At 36.6% G+C, this 12,468-nt stretch overlaps 1 protein-coding gene across 2 annotated transcripts in view; it reads left to right on the forward strand.

Annotated features, from left to right (window-relative positions):
• Smp_044010.1 (putative tropomyosin) overlaps window positions 1–5,761 on the forward strand; it is a gene marked incomplete at its 3' end in the record, with an annotated part of 21,932 nt that extends 16,171 nt beyond the window's left edge. The window contains exons 8-9 of one of the 2 annotated variants that reach the window (XM_018796193.1): window positions 2,623–2,692; window positions 5,350–5,432. In XM_018796193.1, the coding sequence (XP_018650430.1) occupies window positions 2,623–2,692; window positions 5,350–5,432 (153 nt within the window). Of the gene's footprint in view, window positions 1–2,622; window positions 2,693–5,349 lie in introns of both variants that reach the window. The other variant, XM_018796194.1, reaches the window with a different exon arrangement.
• Window positions 5,762–12,468: the final 6,707 nt, after the last annotated feature.

The raw sequence follows: 12,468 nt of genomic DNA on the forward strand, positions 1-12,468 counted from the left end.
GTCTATTTATAGTGTAACACAAATCCTTATTTGTGCAACCGTTCACCAAATGTCTTCAATGAGTTGTTATCTCACAACAGACATGGTTGAACTCCACTGGTCACTGCTTCTCACTAGAACTCCAGGATATGTATCTTGAAGTCAGTCACCAGCTTCAATTGACTCATGATTTCAACTATGAATAATAATAATTATAAATGTAGACGTACATTGTAAATCATTATAAATTATTCTTTAAAACTCCATGTTGCTATGGTAAACTCATTTATCTACATTTTATTTCTCTCTCGGTTGATATATACGTCGGTTTTGTGTAAAATTGCATGCACTTGAAACATTCATCAATTATGCATGGCGTATTTTAGTCTGCTGAAATTGAGAAAGATTTGGAGGAACGTTTAAGTGTTTTAACTCATCATGTTAAAGAAGTAAGTTGACTTATTTATAACAGGAAAAACATATATGTATCAAGCATTTTCAGCAATAAATAGATCTAGTTGAATCGATTAGTTGGATTTTGTCAGTCAAAGGAAGAAAGTCTGTTGTCTATTTATAGTGTAACACAAATCCTTATTTGTGCAACCGTTCACCAAATGTCTTCAATGAGTTGTTATCTCACAACAGACATGGTTGAACTCCACTGGTCACTGCTTCTCACTAGAACTCCAGGATATGTATCTTGAAGTCAGTCACCAGCTTCAATTGACTCATGATTTCAACTATGAAAAATACTGAAATCTCTACAAAACTTCTGACAAATCCTTATTTCCCAATTATCCTTTTAATTATGGAGTTAAAGAGTAGAAAAAATTTGTGTTACATTTTTGAAGTTTGATTCATTGTAGTTGTCATTATCGTAGATTTGGAGAAATATTACAACATAACTATTTCAGCTAAATGTAATCTTATCCAATATTGGGATTGTATGGAAACACCGGTCCGCTACTAATTGAACCGCATAGATTGAAGAAAGTAAAGTAGAACTCATTTATTAAATACAAATCTCATATTGATTTTAAAATACGATAGGGAAAAGCAAGACTCTCCGATACAATACAACATGCACCAATCAAATTACACTTGATGGAGAAGCTTTGGAGGATGTGGAAACCTTTACATATCTGGGCAGCATCATTGATGATCACGGTGGACCTGATGCAGATGTGAGGGCGAGGATCGGCGAAGCAAGAGCAGCATATTTACAACTGAAGAATATAAGGAACTCAAAATAATTGTCTGTCAACCAACACCAAGATTAGAATTTTAAATACAAATGTCAAGACAGTTCTTCTGTATGGGGTGGGAACCTGGAGAACTACGAAAACCATCATCCAGAAGATATAAGTGTTTATTTACAGTTGTCTACTCAAATTACTTCGGATCCATTGGCTAGATACTATCTGAAACATTCCACTGTGGGAGAGAACAAACCAGATTCCAGCGGAGGAAGAAGCGCTGAAAGTGGGTTGGGCACACTTTGAGGAAATCACCCAATTGCGTCACAAGACAAGCTCTCACATGGAATCCTGAAGGCCAAAGGAGAAGAGGAAGACCAAAGAACACATTACTCCGAGAAATGGAGACAGACATGAGAAGAATGAACAAAAACTGGATAGAATTAGAAAGGAAGGCCCAGGACAGAGTGAGTGGGTTGGAGAATGCTGGTCGGCGGCTTATGCTCCATTGGGAGTAACAGGCGTAAGTAAGTAATAGGTTGTAAACATATGATGAGAACCTAAGAAAATAAATTGAAGTTACATTATTATGCACCAATCTTTGTTTTTGCTCTCTTCAAGATAATTAAGGGAACTGTGTGTATGAAATTAAACTAATATACTCAAAAGATTGGTTCTTTTATTCGCATATATATCCCAAGCTGTAGGTTAACTATAACTGACTGACTGACTTGTTTACCAAACATATCGTATAATAACTTAATAGTTAGTCGGCTATTTAAGGGAAGGAGATTTTTTTAAATTTAATGTAATTAACTATTGAAGTTACACATTAACACCATTGAATGTCGGCCGGCTCAGTGGTCTATCGGTCAAGTGCTCCGGTGCGAGACTGGTAGGTCCTGGGTTCGAATCTCGTGAGGCGGGATTGTGGATGCACACTGCTGAGGAGTCCCACAGTAGGACGAAACGGCTGTCCAGTGCTTCCAGGTTTTCCCTAGTGGTCTAGCTTCAATTGACTCATGATTTCAACTATATATAATAACTATTAATTGGGAAAAAACCCATTGATGTTAGTGTATTGTCCTACAGCGAATCCATAAGCCTATGCTTTGATTTATATAACACTTTCCAATAATGTTATTGTGTTTACAACGTTAATTAAACTTATGATTTCATGTATTAAAACGTTAGTTAGCCATTGACAACAATAGCTTCTTTTACGATCCTTCAATATTCAGACATTAATTCTATTCACAAGGAGACAGCTTTTTTTTCTATTTTGCATGTGTATCTTATTTCAAAGAATCCACATTTGCATGGTTACTTGCTCCCCGTTAGTCATTGAATGTCAATGTTGTATCAATTTCTTACGACAAGAAATAATCATGAGACAAACTATCGAATTAACTAAATTTTATTAATCTATATGTATTATACCACATAGGCTGAGCAAAGAGCAACTGAAGCTGAACGTCAAGTATCTAAACTACAAAATGAGGTTGATCATTTGGAAGGTGGGAATATTTTTTTCCTATTTCCTTCTTAACTATGATAATAAATAATGCTTGTACTTGTGCGTATAGATTATAGGATTATGCATTGAAGCATTTGTTAGAAAGTATCTTGATCATAGATGTTTATTTGAATGCCATGGCATGTGTTTTAAACCTCTCTCTCCTTTGTTTTTGTTTTTTTGTTTGACCTCTGTTCATGATTCTATTTGTCTATGCTTCTTCGTATGACTCGTTTCTCTCATTATCATGAAATAATAATATTCAGGCTGAATTTCGAGCTGATACTGCTGAAGCAGAAGTTAATCGACGTCTTATGGAAATAAAGAAAGCAAAAGGTGAATAATATGATATTTATTATGGTGTTAGCTGTTTTTATCTGGGTCCTCTAAACTTCATTTCAGATGTATGCTTTTTCCTCAGTGACTGATCATGTAGTTTATTTGTCAGTGTTTGTTATTATAGTTGACAGTAGTAAGTCCACGACACAACAAATATCTGTGTAAGGTAATGATTAGAATTAGTCATCAGGACACTGTTATGTCAGTAAGGTGTACCTTTAATCTTGAAGGAACTCATATTCCACGACAAATTCGATCCTACGTCATGCAGCTTCACAGTCAGAGATGTTACCAATGAGTTACCCGGGTCGCGACTAACATTCTGTAAGACTGAGATGTATTTACAACTGATTGATCACTGGATAGTGACCAATATCATATTTGTTCCATTCTTGAAAAATCAAATGTTATCCCATTAAAATTGCTCTAATTAAATGAACGTAACAATGTTTAACTGTTGATCAACATTCAGTCGATCCCAGTTACTACAAATTCAAGCAACACAATAAGCAAGGTTTAATAACAAGCGATGACAAATATCGAAGGTAGTAAAGAAGTGAGATGCAGAGAATATATATCCAATATTCGGTAAAAATTAAAAATTGTACATGCCAATAGCACAATATTCAAAAACCGGTTCTTACTGTTCATTAGATTTCATATGTTAGAATAAATCACTCATTGTCACTGGTTAATTCTAGTCGGTGAACAAACACTGAAAAAGTACAAATTTGATGAACTGTTTAATACACATATATGTTATAATTTTTTACTAGCCCTTGGCGGATTATTTATTTGAACACATCAATATTGGTACAAGGAAGCACCAGATATATATGCGCCACACAAATCAAATGAGATTGGTGTGAGGGCTGTGATACTGCCCAGGTGCCCAAACTGAAGCAGGTAGTTTTCTTAGGGGACCACACCCGGAGCCTTTGACCGAAAGATCTAATCCACAAGGCAGTGGAGCATCGTGAGGAGATGCAGTCCCATGGTAGGCAGTGACCAACGATTGATTCATACGCCATTTGTTCATTCAGGATACTGGAACCCATGTGCAACATTGGTTTGGAATGAGGGTTTTCCAACTCCCCTAGATGGACTTTCCTTGTCCACCAACCCGGTTAAAGAGCCGAACATTCGACTTTCGTCCTCTCGATTTCGTAAATAACACCCCCGCCACGAGAAGAGTGTACGATTTAACTACAGATTGAGGCATATACAGTTTCTGTTAAATACACTATATTTCGTATATACTCTTTTTTCTTCATAAAAAACCAATCATATGTTCATAAAATTTTCAATAATTAATGTCAATAAATTTGTCTTCTCTGTTTAGAACGCATCATTACGGAACGTACTATGTATGAAACATTACGTAAAGAAATGGATACAATGATCAATGAATTTCATTCGATCTAATCTGCATAACATATTTCACAACCTGAATACAAAATTGCATGTATTGTATGCATATGGTTGTATTGTTAGGCTTTTTTGTTTGTTCTGTCCGTTTTATTTATTAAAGCTTCTTTTGTCATGAATAATTAAACTTAATAAAATATGAATCGTTAATATGCATGTAGCTTGTCCATTGTTACTTTCCTTTTTTGGTTCTGGCTCTTTCTTTTCCCTTTCCCTTCCACAGTTTGTACTTTTAATAATGCCCAATTTGTCCTAGTTTTCCTTTTGTTGTGCATTTTGCTTATTTATATTTTGTTTTAACTTTAAAGCATCGTGTTGTTTATCTGTTTGTTTATTTTAATCTTTAATAAATTTAAGTGTTTTAATGTGGTGTTCTGTTGAAATACGAATTATACTAGTATGGTTTTTTTGGGCATTCAACCCAATGAACCCATCACTAGAACATTGATTTCGAGTTATGTTACCAATCTATTAAGATTATATATATATTGTTGGTTCGAACCCCCCCCCCACTTATATCGCTTTGAACAACCGAATAGTATCATCAGCTCCCAGAAATAGTGTAACTCAAAACCAATTACATAAAGCTGTACTTGGTATGCGAGTCATATGGAGACATTGACCAAGTTTGTCCGTGTATTACCAGATGAAATGAGTATTTTCTACTTCCGTTTAAATACATTGAGTACAGTTAAGAGGGAACCCTTGTATACATTACAGAACCTCTGTAGAGGATAGCTCTTTTTCTGAATTCTTTATCAAATAAAGATCCCCTTTTGAATTTGACAATCCGATAAGGTTTAAGCTGGTGTCATGTGAATAGTTTAGGAATACCAGCACAAAATCTAATCTATCATTCATTTCTATGCTAAAATCTTTTTTCCAATTTAGATGACTTATTGGCTGAGAAAGAACGATACAAGGCTCTTAGTGGCGAACTGGATCAAACTTTCGCAGAACTTACTGGTTATTAATAACACAATCAGGATATTCATTACCATTATCTTCATTTTCAGAGGACGAGACTGGTCGTAAAGATGTTGTTAACCTGTTCAAAAAATTAAAACTATATCTTCAAATCTGTACTCTAGAGAGTACTATTATATTATATTCAATTTGCAATACTTCACTTTTGCAAAATATGCTTTTATTATTCGCTACTACCTAAACCAACTTCTTTACCGTCATCTTTTCCCCATGCACCCTCTTTCAATCTAAACAATACGATTTTAGGCGTTTATATATAGTAGCCTATCTTATCACTGCACTAAACCAACGAAATCAATAAAATTGTTTTCCCACATGAGAGTGTTTTTTTTGTATTGGCACTTCTAAGACAAATATTAGCTATTCAAATTCACAAATATGTAGACAAAAAGTTCAATTTTATGTTTCTGAAACCATAAATAAATATGAACTTTGAAGTTTTGCATAGTACTAGTGGTGATTTTTGTTATGACAGCCAACTTTTATCACAAATGTAGATAATTGTTGTGCTATCTTCTGGTGTACTTAAGTATTACTAGCATAATCACTGATACTGTCTATACTGGGGCGGTATAAATTTTTTTAGGGCCAAGATCATTACTCTATATTGGTTGTGAACAAACAGACGTTTTTTTCAGATTCCAGTCTTTACGGTAAAATCTTCACTCGCTGGTTCATTCTCGTTAATTAATTTGACCTGTTGACGCAGCTGAAATTGTTTGGCCCTATCAAAATCCTCTCATTCAACTTTTGTAATCCAAATGTATCTGAGAAATACTACACGTGAGTAAGGACTGCAGTGATAGAACCCAGAATTATGGAGACTACTCACCAAGGATTTAGGTCATAGACTTTAATCTTTGATAGCTGAACATGATACTTAACTTCCTGATTCTGTATGACACTTAATGCCGAATTTTCGCTCAAGTTTGTTGGTCAAGGAAATTCTGGTAACAAGTTCGGCGTTCTTTCTTTTGTAATCAGTGGTAAGAGTTCCGTAGTTTTCTGGGTTCTCGAAATATGCTCTACTAAACTGCCCCGCAAAATGATTGACAGTTTTCGGTTTTCCCAGTATACTCGTTAGTGACGTACACATCAACTGCAGGAAGTTATGTCGCGTTTGTATGAACTAACGATTTCTTTGTACTTGATGACGGCTTGATTTCGAATTCCAAATGTAATACATTCGTTTGTGCTCATCTAGTACTTCTTGGTTGCGTTAATCTTGAGATTCCTAGTTCTTAATATAATTCAAATGCTCCAAATGATCACAAGTTATCGGTTTGGTTGGTTGAAAAGATTAAACTCTCTCCGTAGAAACTAGATGTATGATGGCAGATGTGCTATGTCTCAATGGTTTCAGTAACTCTAACCTTTTTATGATAGGTGGTATATATGATAAACGTGATGCATTTATCGAAATCTAAAAGACCGTCACAGTAGGAATTATCAGCGTCATGGAACAGTGAACGAAGGACGCGATAGTTATTTTCCGTTAATTGATAAAGACATAATTTTAAGTGAGAGTTTGGTTGATTGCTTCAAAAGTTGGCAAAACGTGGAGTGAGTATAATTTGGTAATATTCTCGTGAGCCTAAAAGCCCTAAAGATACACGTACACTGCTGTGTAACGACTTTACTGAAAAACTGATTGATGCTAGTCTAGCCGATCTACTGGACATCACACGATCTGCCGACTCTACGTTCGTTCCTCTGGCTTATTACATTGCATTTTTGTATTCCCCGTATGAAAAGTGAGCATCACTTAATCATCTACTTAGAAATAATACTAAGTAGGAATGGACAGAACGATATCAAGCAGCTTATGAGGAATTGAAAGCACTACTTGGATTCCATCTTCTACAAACCCATCACATCCCTATGATGCGATTAATAGTTGCTGGAGATGCATCTGCATGTGGTGTGGGAGCAGTAATTTCACATAAATTACAAAATAAGATGGAAAAGGCAGTAATGCACACAGAACGACACTAGAGTCAGATCGAAAAAGAAGCGTCGGCGATTGGTTTTACTGTACGTTTTTTCTACAAAATGATATATGGTAGATATTTCACATTGTTGACTGGCCACAAGGCCTTACTAGCAGTTTTTGGCTCGAAGTCTGAAATACCGATACATTCAGCAAACTGACTTCAGAGGCAGGCGATAACACTTCTAGGATATAATTTTGATGTTCAATTTCGTTGGACAGAAGATTTTGGTCAGGCGGACGTCTTATCTCGCCTAATAAGTAATTACTCTAATACTAATGAAGATTCTGGTGTTGCTGTGATTTCTACTACAGATTACGCAAGCGACAGTTTCATGGATGCTGTGAGAGCCCTTTCCATAATAGCTTACCGAGTAGCGTATGCCACAAAATGAGACGCCACGGTTCAACTGTCGATTCATTTCCTTTAAAATAAATGGCCATCGCCTTTAAATGAAGAATACAAACACCTATTTCAACGGCAGAGATCTCTGTGCTCAGTCAGAGAAAGCCTTATGTCTGGGGAACGTGTGGTGATGCCACAAAAATTACAGAAGAGAGTACTTAGACGAATTCATATTAGACACACAGTTATGCATAATAGCCAAAAATGGACGTTCAAGTAGGAGACATGGTGAACAAGTGTGAACAGTATCAGAATGCATCAAAAAAAACCCAGAGAAGGTTGAATTGGCCAGGACCAGAACATCTATGGTCGAGAAAACATCTGGATTTTGCAAGTCCTACGGAGAGAATGTACTATTTAGCGTTAACATATGCGCATCCAGAGTGGCCTTATATCCACCCAGTGGTGCCTTCAACGATGTAGATAACGTTAGGTGTATTAATGAATATACTTGCGTGCCACGGACTTCCAGAGACTGTGGTCACCGATAACGGACCCCAATTCGCATCCAGGACATTTACTGATTGTTGCAATCTAGGTGCTATCGTTCGCATGCTCTCTCCACCATACCATCTACAATCTGAACATTTTGTGGACACAATTAAAAGGGCTGTTTTGAAAGCAAAAGGAGAAAGGGATGTAAAAAATTCGTTCAACGATTCCTACTCACACACAAGAGTATATCTAGCAATGGAACACCACAATAAAATTCACTGGCGGAAGCTCTTATGGGACGAAATCTACGGACAATAAACGACGTGGTAAAACCGACTGAGATGAAAGGACAAAAAGAAGGATTCTCACATATGACTGAAAAATTTGTGTATGTCCGTGACTAAAGACCTAGGAAAAAGCTTGGGCAAAAGTGGAAATAGTAGGTTAGAGAGGAAATGTCGTTTTTGAAGTGGCAGCAGAAAGAAAGAGGTGGATATGTCACAGGAACCAGTTACATAGAATACCAAAATGAACCCAAGAGAAGTAAACAGAATAGCCTTGGACACTACCCGTATATGACTTCAGTTGGATTGTGTGCTGGTTATCATCGAAATATACATGTCGGCTATCCTCGTATATTTTATCAACTTGAATCGCGTCAGTGAATAACAGAATTTTATAAGGTAAATACGGGAGTGGGGTTTGAATACATTTATTTCATACAATCGTTGGTCGGAATAGATAATCTAGGAAACGCGGCAAAAGAAGTGAAGAAGAGAGAGAAGCGGAACGAAACAGAGAAGATAACTGAGAAAACTCGATTTCATCAAGCCTTACTCAATATTTATAGTCAAACCAAAAATAAATTACTGACGTGTAACGAATACGATAAGCAATCAACACAAATACGATTGTATAAAGGTATTCAGGTTTAATAAATCAGTGACAAGGTCAATGGGTCGTTTGGAAAGAACGAATAGATTGGTCTGACCAGAAATCGGAACAGCCTATGTGTACAAAAGTGGATTTTTGAGTGGTAATCAATGGGTCATGTTATATGTGTTCGCAAACCGAAACAGAAGTTCTAAGGTCATGCTTTCAAACGACAATTTCACAGGCAATGATGATGGTTGCGCAAGTTGTGAGGATTGATGAAAGATGAAAATAGTAACAAAACTAATTACGAAAAATGTCTACTTTTACCATCCCCATAGTAACCTAGAGGACCATCATAAGGAAACAGAAGAGCCTGGACACCATCCTGGATGTTTTAAAAATGTCGATGGAAATGTTAGGAATGATACAATGAGGAACAGAAGCAGTACCACATGAATCTGCATTAAAGTTATTACCACGAAAAAGTAAGTGATAGCGAACGAAGACTGTCTTATTCAGAAACAGTGAAAGAATTTCAAAAAGAAGGAGGTGATAAGATAGTCGCAAGAATAGTCAAATTTTATTATAATGTCTGAAGTTTCTTCAGGAACAATAAACGTATATAATAAAAGTTGTACTCAGTCCATATGACCTAATTTATTAAGCGGCTGATATATCCTGTACAATGTACGGTAGAATTCTACCCGATGATTCCAGGGACATTTGCCTAACCCGAAAACGAGAGGCATTAGCATTAGGGATTTTGAAATCTATCTTACGCTAATGTAAGAAAAAACGAGACGAAGGTGTACACGACTCTAGGAAGTGACTGTGAATGAAGTGTGTTTGCTGTTTTCTGTCCTAGGGCAATTTAGCAGACACAACAATTAGTTCAGAATACAAGAATAAAAATGGAACCCATGATATTCAGGCTCATGAGTGTTAAAACTGTGAGATGACACTGAACCCTCACCAAAAATAATTTATCAGTCCGAACCGCCTTCTACAATAGGCGATGAAATACTGAATGTTGACAAAAAATAGGGAAGGTCAGAAGGCTGACGCAGGAACATGGCCAAAACATGAATGGTTGGGTATACGAGAATGGTCACCCCAAGTTTATTTCTTCCATCTTTACGTTAAACACGTTGTCCTGTTGGTGAGACTGTATTTATTCTACGGTCTTACCAAAAGGTATCTATATCTCCCAGAAATGAGCATTTTGGGATCGCCAACGATGTCACATCAACGTAAGATCACATAAACCAGGTCTTTACATGTTTGCATCTCCACACTATTGGGTAGGGTCTATCACTATTATCGTATGACAGGTGCACTAATGCCGACTTTTGGTCTAAATCCTACGAGACACTTAGATGGTAGGTGAGCCCATTATAGTTGGATGGAAATGGTGTGAACTGCTAGCTTTCATCGGAGTCAAACCCCGAGATATATGCATAGTCTAGATTATCCAGTCGTGGTATTCCGGGGTCGTAGCTAATTCAGTGATTGCTTAAAATAAACGGAACCATACAACACTTAGATGTTATATTACAGAAAAAATATTAGAGAAGCATGTGGTTGGGGCACTATTTCATGAAGCGAGAGATCTTTAACTGATTATTCATTATTTATCTTTACCTTAAAAGAAATTCAAGAAATTGCTCTATGTCATTATGGTGTATGTATGAACACACGATTACTTTGTAATTCATGACTGCTTGATTTCGAATTCCAAATACAATACATTCGTTCGTGATCATCTAGTACTTCTTGAATAAATTGCGTTAGTTCTGGGATCCCTATTTTGTATCATAATTATAGTACTCCTAGTCATTATATTGGAGTCGCGAGCAGGGTCCTGTGATGGGACAATTGGACATACATTCAGATTTTGGTGCTTTTGGGGATTACATGGGAAGGTTTGAAATCTTAACCAGGACCAACGAAGACTTCCAGGATGTTAACTTTGTGGCTCGTTTCCTTACGTTCATCGGGAAAGAAGTATACAGCCTCATAAAGACCTTGGCATTTCCAGACAAGCCGATTTCACTCCCTTATGCAAATCTCAAGCAAATACTACTAGACCATGTGAAATGTACAAATTTCTAATGGAGTGAAAGAAAAGAATTTCATAAAATGACTCCTCAGAATATCGGTTATCCCACTCCTTCACTACGTCGTCTCAGTTCAATACGTAATCAAGGTTATACAGATAGCAATTCATTGAGGAGTCATGAAGCAAGTCACAAAGATTAGCACAAGTTTGGTAAATGCTTGTTCTGTAGCAAGTTTCACTCATGTAATTCATGTGTATTTCGTAATTCTAAATGCTTTAAATGTGGTAAAACTGGACACATTCAGTCAGTTTGTTATGATACGGTTCATCTCGCTACAACTAGTGCTAAAATTTGTGATTATAATCCCATTAAGTTGTGTGTTTCTAGTGATTATTAATCATTATCCAAGACTTCGAGAAGCGGTGTAGATTCACATGGCAGTCAAGAATTAAATGAAACTCAGCTTGTGTAGCTTTAGCAACATAGTAAGGTAGAAACGACCTTTAATTCGCAATTTTTGACTGATTGTTTGGATAATATCTTTTAATTTGTGCAGTTGCATTTAGTTTGAAGCTAATTGAGTTCAGAATTTATACGCATCTCATCGGTGGACTTACTCCAACGGCAGTTCTAACCAAATGATCGAGTCGCTTATTACAATCGTCGAACCCCTCCCTCTAGTTGCTATCCAGGAATTTGTTTATCTCCATGCGGCAAAATTACAGCCTAAATCTACAGTCCTCAAAGAACGAGTCTTAATTTTTGTCCTCTTGGTGGAAACTTGATATATTCTAAATACAGAGTATAACATTGATCTGCAAAAACAGTTTCACTGTTGTTCGTTTCACTATCTAATTATCAATTTAAAAGTGCCAGTAATCCACTGTTCATAAACGTAAAGACCTGTTTGACAAAAACTTCTATTTCGTGTACAACAGTTCGAACCGTTTCAGTTTCAGTTTGGAAAGGACAGGAGGCTTGGTGGCCTGTGTTAGTCCTGGCAATGATGGTCTCTCAGCTGGTCCAGCTTTCTTTTGAAAAAGTCGACAGATGGAGCCTCAACCACGTGCTGAGGTAATGAATTCCACTCGTTGATGATTCGATGGGAAAGTCGATAGTCAGCTGACAAGTAATTTGTTCTGAGCTTGTGAACTGTTTTCGAGTGTCCTCATAAATTTTCTGTTTTGGAAGACAAGAAAAATGAGGGCATATCAGGTGCAAATTTATCACTAAGCAATTTGAAAACTATAATCAAG

Source organism: Schistosoma mansoni, chromosome 2 (assembly GCF_000237925.1).
Source record: "Schistosoma mansoni strain Puerto Rico chromosome 2, complete genome".
Lineage (NCBI taxonomy): Eukaryota > Metazoa > Platyhelminthes > Trematoda > Strigeidida > Schistosomatidae > Schistosoma > Schistosoma mansoni.